At 38.1% G+C, this 20604-nt stretch overlaps 1 protein-coding gene across 1 annotated transcript in view; it reads left to right on the top strand.

Moving 5' to 3' along the window:
- LOC126273341 (dynein axonemal heavy chain 10) overlaps positions 1–20604 on the top strand; it is a 1458287-nt gene that overhangs the window by 779577 nt on the left and 658106 nt on the right. The window contains exons 108-109 of the mRNA XM_049976887.1: positions 8227–8396; positions 8482–8573. Coding sequence (XP_049832844.1) covers positions 8227–8396; positions 8482–8573 — 262 coding nt within the window. The remainder of the gene's footprint in view (positions 1–8226; positions 8397–8481; positions 8574–20604) is intronic.

Consider the following 20604-nt stretch of genomic DNA (forward strand, 5'->3'; position numbering starts at 1 on the left):
GAGCCAACTTGTTGAGTAAGAAAAATGTCTCAGGAGAAGACCAAAAAATTGGCAGAGCAGCTGTTGGAGACCATCATCAAAAACCCGAAAGCAGCGAAGTGTTGTTTCAGCTGCTGCAAATACATGTCCCAATCCCCCTTGGTATCATTAAATGGTAGAAAGGTGGGTGAGTGGGATGTGGGAGGTGAACAAAGTCTGAATGGGTCTTTGTACTTGTAATAGTTCTGTCAGAAGCCAAATTTCCTGATGCAAAAGGTCCATTTGCTGCTGGAACTGCTGTTGAAACTACTGGTCCAATTGCCACTGCAGGAGCAACTGTTGCTGTTGCTGTTCCACGTGCTGTACAAGTTTTACGTCCATAATACACTGTTAACCTTTCACCTTGTCACCAATTCTGGAAACTGGAATCAAGCAAGCCTGGAACACACTGGCTGATGGATAAATGGCATCATCAGGAAATTGCCAGTCCAATGCAGACACACACAATGTAATGACTGGGAACACAGACCATACTGCGATATACTATGACCAGAGAGCAAAACCAAATCATATACTGAGATGTAGCAACTATCAGCAACCAGAACAGTGATGAATAGATAAATGATCACATGTGGTGTTGGATGACAACTGTGGTCTGAGCTTCTGTGCTGCAGGCTTTATAGGACCACTGATAAGCTGGTGAAGTGGGTGTGGCCGGCGCATAGTGCTGTGGCAACGACAGCAGTGCTCACAGGTTATAGGAGCACTGCCTAGCAGCTGTCACCTATATTCATGCCAGCTGGCAGGCTGTCAAAATTGTCAGACTGAGATAATAGACATATCTTAATAAGAGCTAGGAGCACTGTTCAGTCGAAGAGATGTGTTTCACAATAACAAAGACTAACAAGTGCTCATAGCTCTTAAAGCATGCACTTTATTGCCCATCTCAACAGACATTTTTTCCTTGTTTTTATTCATACTATCACATCTCAGTATACGGTAAGCAAAGTGCTTCAGTAATGCTCATAGCTCTTAAGATACATATTTTGGACCCCATGTTTACTAGATTTTTTGCTTTGAATGATCATTCCTATCATGTCTCTGGATATTGACCATTCCTCCTGGGACACTCTGTATAATATTTAACCAAAAATAGCAACTAAAACCAAGGCTTAATATATTAATATACTGATTTTACACTGCTATTAAAAGCTGTGATGCAATTTCTGAAAAAGCCAAAACCCAGTGTAGTATTCTTTGCAGTAATATACACACTACTCTTGGAGTACATTTGAAAACTTTTTTGGAAAATGCAATTTCCTTTTCAAAGTCAGTGATTTATACTCATGTTTTGTGGTGTGTAACCAGAAGTACATGACCAAAGTTTAATTGTGCAGAGAACTGTAGAAAATGCTACAATATTCCATCAAATCTTTCACAATACACTAATTACCCAATTACTGTTTCTCATAAAAGATATGAGGCAAACCTTTGAGAGTCAAGAGAAGTTCAAAACGGAGCAGAAATGTAAAGCACAGAAAATAGGAAATTTTCCTTACCAATAAAGAAACTTCAGAAGATGTAGAAAGTGAAGAATCTTGGAGCTCTGATACAAGAAAAAAACATAAAATTAAAAAATGAAAATTAGGGGAAGAGAACAACACTAATGACTTGTCACGGGTGCAATTTATGTTGCATATTTCAGTCTGATTTATAATACTTGTCACCACAGAGAGTGTAATTTGTTATGTTATTACTAGTAGTAATTTAATATAGAGGACATAATAATTATGTTCATATTATTATTTATGAGGTGTCTTTTTAAAGTAATGTTGTTTTGAAATTCCACCACTGCAGCACCACGGTTAGCATTTGGCGCTTAGTGGTAATAGTAGTAGTAGTAGCACTACATTGTTTTTGAAGTAAGTACTGTTTTGAAATTCTACCACTGAAGCACCATAGTCAGCCTCTAGCGCATTTGCGCTGTGTTCCACACTCTGTTGGCAAGCCACAGAAGCTGTTACAGACATTTGGCATGTTTAGTATTGCTAGTGATTATTCAAAATGCCTCGTATGACTGAGAATTTGTGAGTAGTTGAAATGCCTCTGAGAATCGCAGTACCCATGAAATACACTCCTGGAAATTGAAATAAGAACACCGTGAATTAATTGTCCCAGGAAGGGGAAACTTTATTGACACATTCCTGGGGTGAGATACATCACATGATCACACTGACAGAACCACAGGCACATAGACACAGGCAGCAGAGCATGCTCAATGTCGGCACTAGTACAGTGTATATCCACCTTTCGCAGCAATGCAGGCTGCTATTCTTGCATGGAGATGATCGTAGAGATGCTGGATGTAGTCCTGTGGAACGGCTTGCCATGCCATTTCCACCTGGCGCCTCAGTTGGACCAGCGTTCGTGCTGGACGTGCAGACCGCGTGAGACGACGCTTCATCCAGTCCCAAACATGCTCAATGGGGGACAGATCCGGAGATCTTGCTGGCCAGGGTAGTTGACTTACACCTTGTAGAGTACGTTGGGTGGACGGGATACATGCGGACGTGCATTCTCCTGTTGGAACAGCAAGTTCCCTTGCCGGTCTAGGAATGGTAGAACGATGGGTTCGATGACGGTTTGGATGTACCGTGCACTATTCAGTGTCCCCTTGACAATCACCAGAGGTGTACGGCCAGTGTAGGAGATCGCATACGCATACGACCATCATTGGCACCAAGGCAGAAGCGACTCTCATCGCTGAAGACGACATGTCTCCATTCGTCCCTCCATTCACGCCTGTCGCGACACCACTGGAGGCGGGCTGCACAATGTTGGGGCGTAAGCAGAAGACGGCCTAACGGTGTGCGGGACCGTAGCCCAGCTTCATGGAGACGGTTGCGAATGGTCCTCGCCGATACCCCAGGAGCAACAGTGTCCCTAATTTGCTGGGAAGTGGTGGTGCGGTCCCCTACGGCACTGCGTAGGATCCTACGGTCTTGGCGTGCATCCGTGCGTCGCTGCGGTCCGGTCCCAGGTCGACGGGCACGTGCACCTTCCTCCGACCACTGGCGACAACATCGATGTACTGTGGAGATCTCACACCCCACGTGTTGAGCAATTTGGCAGTACGTCCACCCGGCCTCCCGCATGCCCACTATACACCCTCGCTCAAAGTGCGACATGCTACCAGTGTTAAAGACTGCGATGGAGCTCCGTATGCCACGGCAAACTGGCTGACACTGACAGCGGTGGTGCACAAATGCTGTGCAGCTAGCGCTATTCGACGGCCAACACCGCGGTTCCTGGTGTGTCCGCTGTGCCGTTCGTGTGATCATTGCTTGTACAGCCCTCTCGCAGTGTCCGGAGCAAGTATGGTGGGTCTGACACACCGGTGTCAATGTGTTCTTTTTTCCATTTCCAGGAGTGTATGTGCTGTGATTGTGCTAAATTAAAGTGGCTGAAATTCATTGTCAGATTAGTGATACATATGGAAAAAAATTATGAGTTATAGGATGGTATGGAAATGGGAGAGAGCTTTTAAAGGTGACCCTATGAATGGTCATGATTGCGAATAAAGTGGGCAATCTCAAATCATTACTGATGATTTGGTGCAGAGACTTGATGAAAGAATGAGAGAGAACAGATATTTTATGATTTCAATGTAATTTGATGAGTTTCCTCAAGTGCCCAGAAGTGTGCTTTATTCAATTGTTTCAGAACATTCAAATTATTGAAAGTTATGTTCATGCTGAGTACTGAAAATGCTGACTGAAGTGCACAAAACCAAGCAATTAGCCAGTTCTCTGACGTTCCTAGAGTAATACAATGCTGAAGGGATGAGTTTTTACACCAAACTGTAACAGATGATGAAACATGGGTAGTTTACATTACACCTCAACCAAAGCAACAATCCATGGACTGGTGTCATTCAACATCACCCTTCATCCCAGAAAATCACATGTACTGTTTTTTGGGACAGGAAAGGGGAGGGAGGGGGGGGGGGGGTTGCTTGTGGATGTTTTTGCCTTATGGTAATACCACTAATTCTATGACATATTATCAGATTTAAAAAAATCTGCGCACGGCAATCCATAACAAAGGACGTGACATGTAAAATACCTCCCTTAAATGTGAGAGAACAGAAGCATTTTAATTATCACTAATGCTGAATGAGAAAAAATATACACTTTCTCAGGTTCTGACTATAGTTGGACAGTGGTAATAGTGAATTCTCGGTCATATCATCATAGCAGATTAATAGTTTGGACCTCCACTATTCACAAGTACAAAGATGAGAGAAAGAAGAAATTTTTAATCACAGTGAATGAAAATTCACATAATAACGTAGCTGCTCCATATGATGAGACACTCAGCTTTGATATCCTTGGGGGCTGTTGCTTCAGAAAGTCCTGGAATCTTGTGTTGCTGTTGTACTAATTTTTAAATACAACATATATTGTGACTGATTATAAGTACATAGCTGAAACATACATTGGCTGTCTGACAGCCTCTGAAAGACTCTCACACAAACAGATTCTGAAAGGTAATGATGCAGACTGACTTGTGACTCATGTCCCACCTTCTTTTATATAAAAGTAAACAAGCAAAGACATTATTGAATGTAAGATTACAAAATAACAATTAAAACTCATGAGATGATTTTAGTTACTTACATAAAAATATAAGCCATACATTGCCCTTCATGTTCTGACATTCAGTTTGGAAAAGTTTACTTAATTTCATACACAATTTCTATGTATTTGCAGTGAACAATTTAAATTACATTTCAAGTAGAGTCACATTTTAAATGATTATAATGAATTAACATTGTAGCTTTTCAGAAATAGGGGGAGAGGTAAATTTTCGAGAATATGTGGTGCCACATGACTGCACAGTTCATATCTCTTCAGAGGATGATGACATGAGGAAAGAATTTCAGATAGGTATGGGAAGGTAGTCCCAATTCACATGTCGAATAAGAAGATTGTTTTGTGTCTTGACAGTGCCCATCCACACACAACCAATTGACCTCTAGAGCTGATTGGATCCTTTGGCTGGATACAATTTGATCAACCTTCTTGATACAACACGCAGTGACTATCATGTGTTCTTAAAGGCAATTTGCAATTGTTGTCTAATCATTGGGTAGATTTCTGTGAGGGTGGTATCCAAAGCTGGTTGTATGATATTATAAGTGCCTTAATATTGATGGGATTTACATAGAAAAGTAAATTAAAGTAGAGGCTTTCATGTAAAAATAAAGAGCTAAGAAAAATTTACTTGTCTTATATTTGTTCCAGAATGGTACTTCCCAAAAAACCGTGCTTCATATTTTATGTTAAGAGTGTGCTACATTTCAAAATATACTATATAAAAAATTTAATGTAAAAAAATAGTAATAAAAATGAGAGTGCTGGATGTCAATAGGGATACTGGAGACTGATAAAAATTTTAGAAAAAAAATTCCTTAGAAATAACTGAAAGCTTATATACAGGGTGTCCCAGCTATCTTGTCCACCCAAAATATCTCTGGAAAAATAACAGCTATTGGAAAACGACTTTCACCGGTATCAATGTAGGGCTGGGGCCCACAAATGTACATATTTGGAAACATTCTAAAACGAAAGCATATGTGTTTTTTAACACAAACTTATGTTTTTTTAAATCGACCTCCTATATTTTTTCTTCTGCAATGCATAGCATGACAAAGCACATACACAGTGGCGTTGATTGCATCGCAATATTCCCATTACATCCCGAGATATTCAGACGTGAAGTGGATGCTTGAAACACCTGACATGCACTGCTAGCGCACGTCCTGAGGCTCAGGCGTGAACCCCATGCTGCCCGTAATCGCGATGTGATTGATATGCGTAATCCCACTTCCATATGTATCAAGAGGTTCAAAACGAATAATACGCTGTGTTGCCATCCTGCATTAACGTCGTACATTCCAGCAGGTATTTATCCCATAGGCTAGGGGTGATGCGGTTCTGTAACATACCTGTGTACCACAAGGTTAGTCACAAAGTTAACTTCGCTTATCTTTAATCCATTACTAAAAAGGTAATGCCGTTCAATGTTAAAACTTTACTTTTATGTAGATCTAGCGCAAGTGACAGTTAATCATTTACTCGTAATAGTAAAATTCATGTTGATGGTTTTAGTGAAATGAGCAAGTGGACTAAAAGTTTTACCGTTGTTAAGGTAAAACTGTTTTGATTTGGGAAGTTCAGGTATGACATAGAAGACGAATGTAAACATGTTTAACCAATTTCTTTTATTACCACATAATTATCAATGTTATGTTTATCTAATGTTCTAAATGACAAATTGTTGCAAACAAATGTTTCTTAACATCACTGGGTAAAATGGTCCTTTGTTGAAACTTCCACTGTGGTACGAGCACTACATACTAAACATAGCGTTCACATCTCATGCTCAAAGTGATGCCCATTGGCTTGCATACATATGGTCACTCTGCGGATGAAGGATGCCCTTCTTCGTGCTACTGTTTCCTCTTCGAGGTACAAGCATCAATAATGCATTGCTTCATGTCATCTGGTGTTGTTGGTTCATGTTGGTAAACAGCATCCTTCACTGCCCCCCAAAGAAAATAATCCAGCGGTGTAAGGTCCGGAAATCGGGCAGGCCACCTTAATGGGCCACCTCGTCCAGTCCACCTACCAGGGAACTTACGGTTCAGAAGTCGTCGTGCTCCTAAGGCGTTATGTGCAGGGCATCTGTCATGCTGATACCACACGACCATTCTCTGGTTCAGAGGTATGGTGTCCAAGAGAACAGGAAGATTGTGTCACATAAATCTGGAGTATTGTCTGCCATTTTGGATGCCATTTATAATGAAAGGTCCGATAATGGTATCTCCAATAATCCCACACCAAACATTAACTTTCCACGGACGTTGATGCTCTACCTGATGGAGCCACTTTGGATTATCTGCGGACCAGTAATGCATATTCCTCATATTGACAATTCCTTTGTTGGAGAATGATGCCTCGTCGGCAAAGAGAACCTCTGTCGGGTGTTTAAAGCATCAACTTCGTGTCTCAATATCTCGGGATGTAATGGGAATATTGCTATGCAATCAACGCCATTGTGTATGTGCTTTGTCATGCTGTGGATTGCTGAAGAAAAAATATAGGAGGTCCATTAAAAAAACATAATTTTGTGTTAAAAAACACATATGCTTTCGTTTTAGAATGCTTCCAAATATGTACATTCATGGGCCCCAGCCCTACATTGATACCGGTGAAAGTCGTTTTCCAATAGCTGTTATTGTTCCAGAGATATTTTGGGTGGTCAAGGTAGCTGGGACACCCTGTATATCAAGAGTTGAGTCAGCGAAATTATATCAGTGAAATTATGTTTATTTAGTAGTGGATAAACATGAATGTCAATAGCAAATTACAAGTGTGAACCATGACTAACATTCCTTTCTGTTTATTAAGGCTGAGCAAACAATATTTCTCTTCATCTCCTCATTACAGTGTTCATCTCTCATTATGTAAGAAGCATATATTTACTTTGCATTTAGAATGGGTGACTTACTGCTGACTTCTTTATTCAAGTCAACAGAAGCTCATCACTTTCTAGTAATCTGCTTGATCGAGTACATCATGTCGTAACTGGATTCTGCACTGCCCACTTTCTCAGGCACAAAAACCATCTAAGACAAACACTTATATCTGATCTATAATTGGTACAGGAAGGAGTGTATTCTACAACACATATAAGAGTAGATTTTGCAGAAACTTGGCATTTTATCTGGAGCTGATGAGTAGATAACTTACCAAACTGATGCTTTAAAACAACATGCTTACTTGGCAAGTAACTGAAGGAGATTTCATGAATGAAGTTTTCTGAGAAAACCTGTATTCTTAACATTTATAAAATATCTATTTAGAGTTAAAAAGCAATGGGAACAACATCTTCTTTGCCAGAATCTAAATTTTCACACATTATAAGACAAAACCTATTCATAATCAGGGCTTGTTTTCTACAAATTAGTTTTGTGTCTCTAATTTTGGCATGGAAAGCTTTCTTCCATAAATTTCCTATTGCTTTTTCTCATTCTTGTCTACCCATATGTTTGCTTGATTTGAATGCTCTAAAATTTATTTAGTCATGTTTTTACTCTTGGACATGCCACAGCATCAATAAATGCTGTGGTAGATCTATGATTAATTCAATGTAATGAAACCTTCAGTTGCTCTTTAACAGGGTAAAAAGAGGTCAATGAAGGAGTATCTTGAACAACAAAATAGGCAGCTTGATGAATTGGTTGTCAGAGTCAGGGGAAATTTGTCCAAAAATGATCGCAAGAAATTCAATACTGTGCTCATTATTGATGTTCATGCACGTGATATCATTGAAACATTTGTAAGAGACAGGTAAGCTAAGAAAATTCTTCTTCTATCTAAAATCACAATTAAATGTTACCATATAAAAATAATAGAAGTATTTAATTTGTTTCAGCATTATGGATGAACAGGAATTTGAATGGGAAAGCCAACTGAGATTTTATTGGGTGAAATCAGTGGATAACTTGGTGGTCAGACAATGCACAGGTTTTTAAAATTTCTTTCATAAGAACTAAAATTTGGAAAAAAATGTTAAATTTTGGAAACATATATTGCATTGTAATGATCATTAGTATGCTACCTTGACAGAAGAAGATCTGGTTTCGTTTGTAACTCACCCTAAGCGTCAAGCTTTTCCTCACAATACCTTTCTCTAAAAGGTTCAAATCACAGAAACATATTGTGTGATAACTGTCTTTTGTTGTATTAATGCCTCAATGAAGTATCATTGAATGCAGTTCTTTTATGGTTTTTGTTAAAAGCACTTCTATCGCTTCTGGAGAGCTATTTGTCTATGAGACAGATGACTGCTGAAGACTCTGCATGAGCAACTTCTGTAATACTTGTCAGTATCTCCAGGGAGCTATGTTCAATTAAATTTTCCATTCTCTCATCCTTACATCCAAATATGAAATATCTCAATTTGCAAGTTGTAAACGTTCACTTTTTCCCTAATAGCTGATGTATTGCCACAACAATACCATATAAAGAGGGACTAGCCGCTAGAATTTCTATCCCCTTCAATTTGTTTAAAACATTTTGATGTCAGTATTAAGATTTAAAGTTTTCGTATGGAACTGGAAGACAGTCTGATAACTGTATTTGACTATAAAACTCAGCATTTCTACACATGAATGAAAAAATGAAAAAAAGAATAACATGACACATACACATTATTGGATTAAATATATCCAGACTCCTATTAGTGGATATTAATATGGTGTGTCCTGAACTTTGTCGAGGACACTTTCAATGAAGTCTCTGAATGTCTGTGGAGAAATGGTAGTTCATTCTTCCTCAAAAGCCAAAACTCAAACTAGTGGTGTTGGACATTTGGGTCGGCATGTTCCAACACATCCCAAAAGTGTTCCATTGGGTTCAGTGTGGAATTCTGGGCAGGCCAGTACATTTTAGGCAATTATAGTCCTCTGAGCATTGCCTCACAGATGCTGCTTTATGACAAGAGTGCTGATCAAACTATCATTGTCTTCAAACTGTTTGTGTGCTGTAGACAGTACACAGTGCTGTAAAATGTGCTCATAACCCCCTACAGTTAGTGTTTTCTTGTGTGCGACAAGGGGATCACAGCTGAATCACCGAATCAGGAGGTGCTCCTTTGATAAAATTGTGTGAAGGGTCTTTCACACTGCATTTCATGGTATACTTTACAAATTACAAAGAGGAACATTTTTTCTAAGGCTACTGTATTTGTAATAAGTAAAGGTATTATGGTTAGATGCCCCATTTTTGCAACTTGACATCTAAGTGGGTAATTACCCGATTACAAATCATATGGTCTAGGCTTAGGTCCTCAGCCAAGAGTGAATTTCTTGTTTCTCATCACGTACTGCTTGTGTTATCTCTGGCAGTCATTTGTTAACATGAAAGTTACCAAGTTACACCAGGGTACCCCTATGTGGCTGTTGTTGTTGTGGTCTTCAGTTCTGAGACTGGTTTGATGCAGCTCTCCATGCTACTCTATCCTGTGCAAGCTTCTTTATCTCCCAGTACGTACTGCAACCTACATCCTTCTGAATCTGCTTAGCGTATTCATCTCTTGGTCTTCTACTATGATTTTTACCCTCCACTCTGTCCTCCAATACTAAATTTGTGATCCCTTGATGCAACAAACTCCTCTTCTCCCCAATCCTATTCAGTACCTTCTCATTCGTTATGTGATCTAGCCATCTAATCTTCAGCATTCTTCTGTAGCACCACATTTCGAAAGCTTTTATTCTCTTCTTGTCCAAACTATTTATCGTCCATGTTTCACTCGATGTTAACAAATTTCTCTTCTTCAGAAACGCTTTCCTTGCCATTGCCAGTCTACATTTTATATCCTCTCTACTTCAACCATCATCAGTTATTTTGCTCCCCAAATAGCTAAACTCCTTTACTACTTTAAGTGTCTCATTTCCCAATCTAATTCCCTCAGCATCACCCGACTTAGTTCGTCTACATTCCATTATCCTCGTTTTACTATGTGGCTATGACTATTAATTGTTAGACCTGTGAGTTAAATATCATAGCTGATATTTTTTGTGTCATATAAAAAATGTGCACTATTTTAATTTTTTCTGCTTTCTAAATCAAAACTAAGAATATCTGTTTAACTTTAAATTCAGTCCCGATTTTCAAACCTTCTATATCCTCAGTTTCAGCATATTAAAAAACAAAATTCTCCTTATATCCATATCTGCATGTACATGACTACTCTTAAGTGTTTGGCAGAGTGTTCAAAGAACCAGGTTCAGACTATTTCTTGACTGTTCTACTCTCAAAAGGCACATGGGAAAAATGAACACCTAAATTACACTGTATGAGCTCTGTTTTCCCTCATTTTATCAAGTGACCATTATTTCTAGGAGAAAATTGGTGATTGTAATTTCATGAGTGGGTCTCATCTCATCGAAGACCGCCTTTCGTTTTTTGCCACCCAGATGTGCTTATCATATCTGTGATACTCTCCTATTTTTTGATGAGCTTTTGTTCTTTGAACTTTTTTTATGTTCTCCATTAATCTTACCTCGTAAGGATCCCATATTGCACAACAATACTCCAGAAGAGGGCAAGACAAGTTGATAGTAGTTGTTCCATTTTCTAAACGGTTTGCCAGTAAGATGCAGACTTTGGTGTGCCTTCTCCACAACATTTTCTGTATGATGGTCTTAATTTATTTCTTATTGTAATCTCTAGCTTTTTAGCTGAAACCACAACCTTAGAAATTTGTGATGTGTATCATTTAGCTGAAATTGGAGTATCTCACACTTTTTATTGTTTAGGGTCAGTTGCCACTTTTTGTATAATAGAGATAACTTGTCTACATCATTTTACAATTTTTTGATTTGCTGATGGCTTTACTAGATGATAAATGACAACATCATCAGCAAATAGACTGATAGAGCTGCTGAGATACTACCCTAAATCATTAATATTTATTAAAAACAACAGAAGACCTGTAACACTTTCTTGTAAAACCCTAGATATCATTTCTGTTTCACTTTATGAGTTTTCATCAGTTTCTATAAACAGTGACCTTTCTATCAGGACAGCATAAATCCCATTGCACTACTGAGACAATACTCAATAGGGATGCAATTTGGTTAAAAGTCATATGCGAGGAATGCTATCAAAAGCCGTCAGGAAATCTGGAAATTTGGAATCAGCCTGAGATCTCCTCTCGACTGCAATCATTACTTCATGTGAATTTGACTGCACTCATTACTTCATGTGCAAAAAGGGCTTGTTGTGTTTCACAAGAATAATATTTTTCTGGATCCATGGTGACTGTATGTCAACATCAAAGGTATTTCATGAATTTGTAACACAGTGCATGTTCCAGAATCTTACTACAAATTGATGTCAGTGATAGTGGTCTATAATTTATCATATTACTTCCATATCTTTTATTGCATGTTTGTGTGATCCATCCTTATGGACAGATCTTTTGGTGAATGAGGCTGTTGTATATAGTTGTTAAATATGAAGTCATTACATCAACATTGTCTGAAAGGAATCTAATTAGTATACAATCTAGACTGGATCCTTCTTTGGTGAAGGAATTTCAGAATGCTGTGCTTATTAACTAAACAATGGAAAATCTAGGCTGGTGTCATAATAACAATATTATGAAAAGGGTAGATTCCTACTCACAATACAGAGTAAATGTTGGCTCACTACCAGGCACAGCAAAAAAACTGCTATACATTTGAGCTTTTGGCTGAAAGGCCTTTATATTCACTTCACACACTCACATGCACAACTAACACACGAATCAAACATGACCACTGTCTCTGGATGCTTGGGCCAGACTGCATACAGCACTGCACCTGGCAAGAGAAGCAACTGTGGATGGTGGGTGGTACAGTTAAGGTAAGGAGGATGCTTGGGTGGGAAGGGATAGCAGGGTAAAGATGAGGAAGGGTGTAGTGCTGCTTGTGGGAGCTTGCAATTGCTCCCCTGCTATTGCTCCCCCTCTCCATCCCAATCTGCTCCTTACCTCCATCACCCACAGATTGCTTCTCTCATCATGTACAATTGCTGTACACAGTCCGACCTCAGCAACCGGAGACAGCGATTGTGTGTGTGTGTGTGTGTGTGTGTGTGTGTGTGTGTGTGTGTGTGTGTGTGTTTTCTACTTGAGAAGATGGTCTTTTTGGCTAAAAGCTCAAATATGTAGCAATCTTCTTGCTGTGCCTGTCTGCTACTCAATGTCTTCTCTATACAGTGTGTAGCAATCTATGTTTTTTATAATATTGTGTTTAGTAAGTCTACATTAGTGGCTCTCTCATCAGTATATTATCATTGCCATCATGCATTGAAGTTATTGATTGTGTCTTTCCGTTGGTATGCTTTTCATAGGACCAGAATATCTTTGGATTTTATGCTAGATTTCAAGACAGAGCCTTGTTATGGAAACTATTAAATGTATCTCACATTGAAGTGTGCACTGAGTTTCTGGCATCTAAAAACCATGGCTAATATTGGAGATTTTTTGTTCTTCTGAATCTGGAATGCTTTCTTAATTATTATGCAAGAATGTGCTGACCTGTTCTGTGTACCACAGGCGTTCTGTTCCATCTCTTATTAATTTACTTGGTACAATACATCAGCTGGCATCAATACTATTTCTTTGTATGGAAGATTCTTTATGGGGTAAAAGTATGCACTGCAAATTTATGCCCTCTCACACCTGTGTACTTTTACCCTATTCCACTGTTTTCCTTCTTGGCAATTTACAAATAATATACACAACTAAACTCATGTAGATGAAGGAAGTTATTGGAAGCTTATAGCTGCCAGTTCTGCTACTGAGTTTATCAAATTTTTAAATAGTTTTAGGTTATCCTAGCACTCAGTGAAAACTACAAATCATCTAAAGCATACGAATGTGATTTAACACATTTTCTGCTGCTGCAAGTGTCCAACTACCACATGGTTCCAGAAGAGATGACATATGCGCTGCCTGGTGGGAAATGGTGAACTTCTGCTCTAGAGACCTGAAAGCTTGATATGTACTCTTGCCCCACATGTGCTTTCACCCTAACCTACCTTATATTGCAATTTTTTTTTTTTTTTATGTGGATATTGCAGTATTCGGTCTTGGGTCCTCTGCTGTTCTTAATATATATTAATGACTTGCCATTCTATATTCACGAAGCTGCAAAGCTGGTACTTTTTGCTGATGACATAAGTACAGCTATCACACCCAACAGACAAGAATTAACTGATGAAATTGTAAACGATGTTTTTCAGAAAATCATTAAGTGGTTCTCTGCAAATGGGCTCTCATTAAACTTCGACAAAACATGGTATATACAGTTCCTCACAGTAAATGGAATGACACCATTAATAAATATAGACTTTGATTAGAAATCGATAGCTAAGGTAGAATCTTCAAAATTTCTAGGTGTATGCATTGATGAGGGGCTGAACTGGAAAAAAACATACTGAAGATCTGCTGAAACGTTTGAGTTCAGCTACTTATTCTATTAGGGTCATTGCAAATTTTGGCGATATAGATCTCAGTAAATTAGCTTACCATGCCTATTTTCATTCTCTGCCTTTGTATGGTATCATATTCTGGGGTAACTCATCATTGAGTAATAGAGTGTTCTTTGCAAAAAAGCGTGTAATCAGTATACGTGCTGGAGCTCATCCAAGATAATCCTGCAGACACTTACTTGAAGAGCTAGGGATCTTCACTGTAGCCTCACAATATATTTATTCACTTATGAAATTTGTTATAAACAATCGAACAAATTCAAAAGTAATAGAATGTACATAGCTATAACACTAGGAGAAAGGATGATCTTCACTACTCAAGGTTAAATCTAACTTTGTCTCAGAAGGGGGTAAATTATGCTGCCACAATGTCTTTGGTCACTTACCTAATAGCATCAGAAGTCTGACAGATAGGCACATAGCATTTGAAAGGAAATTAAAAGAATTTCTGAATGGAAACTCCTTCTACTCATTAGATGGATTTTTGGATATAGTAAGTGGGTAATTGCCCGCCCCCCCTCCCTATCCCCCACCCCCAAAAAAATTAATTAATTAAGTGTCATGTAATATTTTGCATAATATAATATCTTGTATAGTCACCTTTTATTAACCTGACTCATTCCACATCATTACAGAGTGTTGTATTCATGATCTATGGAACAAGTACTAATCTAATCTAATCTTCAATTTTCCTGTAATGATCTTTTGATCATTAATTCCTGTATCTGTCATGACACTCTTTGCTCGCTCAGAAAGATCTAGTATGTTATCACTACCATTTACACTTCATTTTCTGCTACACAAGGGTGTATTTTTATACATAATTCACAGTTATGAATGTGTATTATGCATTCATATGCATTCAAAAAATAGCAGTAGATTCTGGATAATTTTCTTCTTTTCTGCATTTATAATCCCTCAGAGGGACACACAAAAACAGTAATTTCTGAAGATTTTTATGTCCAAAAGTTCCAAAATCTGATGATGAAACAGAAACTTCATGTACCTATTTGAATTATCTTAATTTTTTTCAGGCAGAGTAAGTTAGAGAGTCTGAGCAAAATGATGTGATTACCCCCTCTTCAGAAAAACTATTCTATAAGCAATGTTTACTGTCTAGCCTTGTAGCTGTTAGTGGATACATAAGACAACTTATTGACTTTCTGTATAGTTTATTTTAAACTTATTTTTATTAAAATCATTGCTGGAGCTGATTTCCATTGGCATATTGTAGGGTTAATAATCTTCCCTGTTGAAATTTGTCAGTACATTTTGGAGATAAACACATTGCATAATGGAATAGTTTCCAATTGGGGCTCTGTATATTGATTCCCAAGAAGTATTTTGGTTCACCAACATCTCTTGTTCAAAATTTAGCTTTCAATGTATTCTTAATGTCTGTGAGTTTGTTTTCACATTGGTAGCAAGCATAATATCATCAACATACAGAAACAGTTATTCACAAAACTTCCAATACAGAGACTTCTATCAATTTCAGATTGATGAAAACCAGTTTCATAAAATTGTCAGTTATGAAATTCCAAATTCTTGGTACCTGATTCGGCTTTTATAAGGCTCTATAATGTTGCATACAAGAACTTTCTTAATCTTTAAATGCTTAATTACTTCCATAGCAATTTATTCAGTTAGCTCTGTGTGTAGAAGTTCTGTCTATACATCTACACATCTGTCACATATATAAAAAGATCAGATACATTCATCTTGCAAAGAAACCTTATCAGTACTATAAGACAAGCAAATGGAGCATATACACAGCCAGTAAAAGAAGTAGTACACCTTGAAAGATGATGCCACCTGGGGGATAGAAGATGTACAACATCATTTCAACATTGTCCACCAACAACAGATAGCATAGTGGCATAGCTAGCAGGACACCATCTGTCCATACCCTTTAACAGAGAATGTCACAGCCAGAAGACTCAGTGTGGTGCAAACGTGCGAAGCAACCAAGCAAGCATGCTACAGTGATGCACTCCTGCTTCCTACAGCTAACTGAATGAGTTTGAAAGAGGTCAAAATGTGGCGTTCCAAATGGTGAGATGATCCCTTTGGAGAATTTCCATACAAGTTGGACATGCTGCATCAGTTGTGCAATAATGCTGGTGTCAGTGGACACATGGACATTCTCACACCCATAGATGAGAGGTTCTGGATATTGACTCAGCACAGACGCCTGCCATGATTGCCATATTGTAAAGGCAGCAGTGGGAGATCATATAACTGCCATGGCACTGATAAGAGGTCTCATGAGCCCAGATGCGTCAACACAAACTGTTGCGAACTGATTATTAGCAGTGGGACAATGGACACACACCCTCTAGCCTGTCTTCGACTCACGCAGCAGCATCGACATGCATGGCTCAACTGGTCCCATGATAGCATCACTTGGAAGATGGAATAGTTTACTGTGCATACGATGTAGACCTGGTGAGGGCTGCCTCATAGAGTGCATTCATCCAAACATACTGGCCTCACCCCTGACCTCATGGTCTGTGGTGCAATGACCTGCAACTGTTGTATGTCTTTGGTGTTTCTGGTAAGAATGTTGACCAGTGCTCGTTAAATGCAGAATGTTGTTAGCCCTGATCTTTTGTCATTCTTGCAACGGGTAGGTGATGTTTTGTTTTCAACAGGATGCAGTTGATCTACACATTGCCTTTGATGCTCAATGTGCTCTGCAAGGAGTGCGGCAACTTCCCTGACCAGCACAATCTCCAGATGTGCCTCCAATCAAGAAGATAAGACGGGGCAAAAAGTGACCCAATGGACTCATCAACCAACAACTCGACAGTCACATGAACAGGTCAAGTAAACATGGGATAACATGTACCAGCACAGTATTCACCATATGTACAATCAAATTGATGCCAGAGTCAGGTCCTGGATTGCTGCCTTTAGAGGCTACACCACCTACTAATATGGGTGTTTCAGCCTGAGTCGATACGTGGTCTCCGAACTGCTTGTGTTATTGATATGTTGATGTAATTATTCCATCTACTCCTTATGTGCTTTGCAACAATAAATCATGAGTGAGTTGGAAACCTCTAAAAGGGTATTTTTTTTTTTTTTCCCAGCAGTTTACCTTCCCGTACACATACTTTGGCTTGTTCACTGTCTTTTATAACTGAACATGCAGTATACATTTCTAAAAATCTTTTTGAATAACATTTCACATTGAGAACCTTTTTCTCTCAATGCAGTCTATCATTTGCTAGATGTGACATAGAGGTTCATGGAAAAAAGGCCAGTTCTTCCTTCATTGATTTAATCTATTTTTTCCATCATCCTGATTCTTCACTTCTTTAAAATTCAGATGTAAACTTCCACAATCTATACTGAATTTGTAGTGTGGCAGATTTTTCAATTAAACTACTGCCTTTTACTGCCTGAACATAAATATTTCTTTATATAACATATTTAGTGAGCTTTTACCCATTATGGTATGGGAAATAATTACCAGTGACCAGAGGAAAGTAGTACAGTTTTGTTCTCATTTACTAAACCATTATTATTGCACTTTAGTTGTAAAACAAAGAAAAATGAAAGGAAAATTGTTTGAATTTCACAGTTGTAATAAGCTATTTCATCTTGTATCTGGTTCTAAAAGTTTATGTCTTGAAATCCCATGTAACATTGATCATGATAGTGTCACCTTTGTGAACTGTGACGTACCATTATTGCAAAGTGTGAAAATAAATATTTTATTGATGGGAAAAAAACTATGCAGCCCAAAGAACTTAATTTTGACAGAGTTCCAAAAGTATTTAGTAAGCTTTTAATTACAGATGAAAAGAGAAAAGTATTTTATAGAATTATGAGATATGAAACAAAGATAATCTGTTGTTATGGTATTAATGTTAATGTGGGAAGATTTACTGCCTAAAAGACTTACAAGGTTTCAAAATATTAAAAAATTTCTTTAAAGAAAGTGAGAAATGATATGCACTTACTGAGTATGTCAAATATTAAGGGAAAAAATTAATGAAAGACTAAAATTGAACAGTATCTCTGTATGAACTTGAGGTAGTTCATGTTATAGTAAAAGGATACATGAATAATCAGGAACTGATGTAGTACAATGCTGTGCAAAGTGCCCCAAATATCTGGATGTTAATAATACAAGACATGTCCAGAAAATATGTACTGTTTTGGAAAATAAAAAATTACATTTTCACACTAAAGTGTATTTTTAGAAGAAAGAGCGTTTATTAAACTACTATTTTACATAACTGCTAACATTGTTCAGACATTTGTCATAGTGGGAAACAAGCTTTCCTATGCCCATAGAAAGATGCCATGCTTGAAGACAGCAATTACTGAACACTATTTTTTGTATTATCATTGCTGTCAAAGTGTTTTCTTCCAAAATCATTCAATTTCATGAGCAAGTGGTAGTCAAAAGGTAAAAGATTGGGGCTGTATGGTGGATGGTCTAACTGCTTCCAACCAAATTGTTACACCAGCAAATTGGGGATGTGCATTGACAAAAAGCAGCATGATGCCTTGTCTGAGGATTTAATGCTTTTTGTTATGAATTGAACACTGAAGTTTCCTCAGTGTTTCTCAATATTGTACCACATTGACAATTTCATCTCTGGGAAGGAACTCAACAAGCAGACTGCCCTGTCTGTTTCAGAACACAATGCACACAACTTTTTGTGCCAAAAACATTGTTTTGAATGTTTGTTTATTGGGAGACCATGATTGCCTTTACTGCATTGACTGTTTTTTTAATTCTGGAGTTACATGAAAAACCCAAGTTTCATCACGGGTCACAGTTCTGGTGGAGAATTCAGCTCTCTCGTCATTGTGTTGTGTAAGAAAGGACAAAGTCACTTCTTCTTGTGGACATGCAAAAGCATTTTCGGAATGCAAAGGGAACACAAATTCTGAAAATTTAAGCAATTTATAACAATCTCATGCCAAACAGTTTTTGAAATTTGTGGAAAATCATCATAAAGCATTCTTATTGTGCACTGTCTGTTTTTACGAATTTTCTCATTCACTTTCTCTACCAGTCCGTCATTGTCAACAGAAAGCTGCCCACTCCATGCTTCACCATGAACATGGGTTATCCATCACTGAATCTATCACCCACTGCCTCACCATTCCATTTTTATCATAAATCTTTACATGTTTACTATGAATTTCAGCCGGCTTAACATTCTTTGCATTCAGAACCTGTATTACATTATGCTGTTCACAGTCAGCTGACTCATGGATTGTGTTAAACATTCTGAATGATCAAGAACCAAGGTAAACACAACACAGTCTGGCTGTAATGGCATCATTTGAAACACAATGAAACGGAGCAGTGCGCTGTGAATATGTAGAACTGTGACATTAGTGCTGCAGTGGGGGTAGAACAAAACAGTACTTACTGTCCAGACATGCCTCATAAATATTCCTGGATACAACTTCATGTGATGTTCATAGTTTTCATGCACACAGTCACATAACAGCAAAGCCTATCATGGCAGTTATGGTGACCGTGGGAGGATAGGATAGTATCTAGAGTTGGATGACAAGAAAATTAAAAATAAAACCTGATTCATCATATGAAGGAAGAGGCAGAAGACTTATTTGAGAAGAGTAAGATTTGATTAATTGGTGTAGGTGTAGAGTGCTGATGATATTTGGAAGAGTGCTAGAACAGCCAAATAGCCATTAGCGGTGCATTTTGCATTTGGGCAACTTAATAATGCTTCCAAGACACAATAACAAAAATTCAATGTCAACTGTATTGTCAAGTCAACTTGAAGGTAGTAGTGGTGGCTATGCAAAAATAGCAGGTGATAAACAGTACTGTTTGTGTAAAAATGATGTGTGTAATAATTATGTACACAGAATTAAAAAAGTATTGTTAAATTTGAGATTGGTAGAGGAAGGATTAAGTAAACAGTGGTTAATAATTGTTACTGTGTAATTTTCAAGGAAAGAGATGAAATTAAGTCATTTAAATATACAAATTTAAACCAGAAAAAATAAGTCAGAAGATATGCAGCTCATTAAAGAAGTGCTGCAGGAGACTAAAAAGTAATTACAAGGCTATAAAAGATTATAACAAAAACCTAATACAAAATAAAAAAGACCTAAAAGCTAAACACTGATAACATTCTACATCTACATCTACATCTACATCCATACTCTGCAAGCCACCTGGCGGTGTGTGGCGGAGGGTACCCTGAGTACCTCTATCGGTTCTCCCTTCTATTCCAGTCTCGTATTGTACGTGGAAAGAAGGATTGACGGTATGCTTCTGTGTGGGCTCTAATCTCTCTGATTTTATCCTCATGGTCTCTTCGCGAGATATACATAGGATGGAGCAATATACTGCTTGACTCTTCGGTGAAGGTATGTTCTCGAAACTTTAACAAAAGCCCGTACTGGGCTACTGAGCGTCTCTCCTGCAGAGTCTTCCACTGGAGTTTATCTATCATCTCCGTAACGCTTTCGCGATTACTAAATGATCCTGTAACAAAGCGCGCTGCTC

This window comes from Schistocerca gregaria, chromosome 5 (assembly GCF_023897955.1).
Source record: "Schistocerca gregaria isolate iqSchGreg1 chromosome 5, iqSchGreg1.2, whole genome shotgun sequence".
Taxonomy (NCBI): domain Eukaryota; kingdom Metazoa; phylum Arthropoda; class Insecta; order Orthoptera; family Acrididae; genus Schistocerca; species Schistocerca gregaria.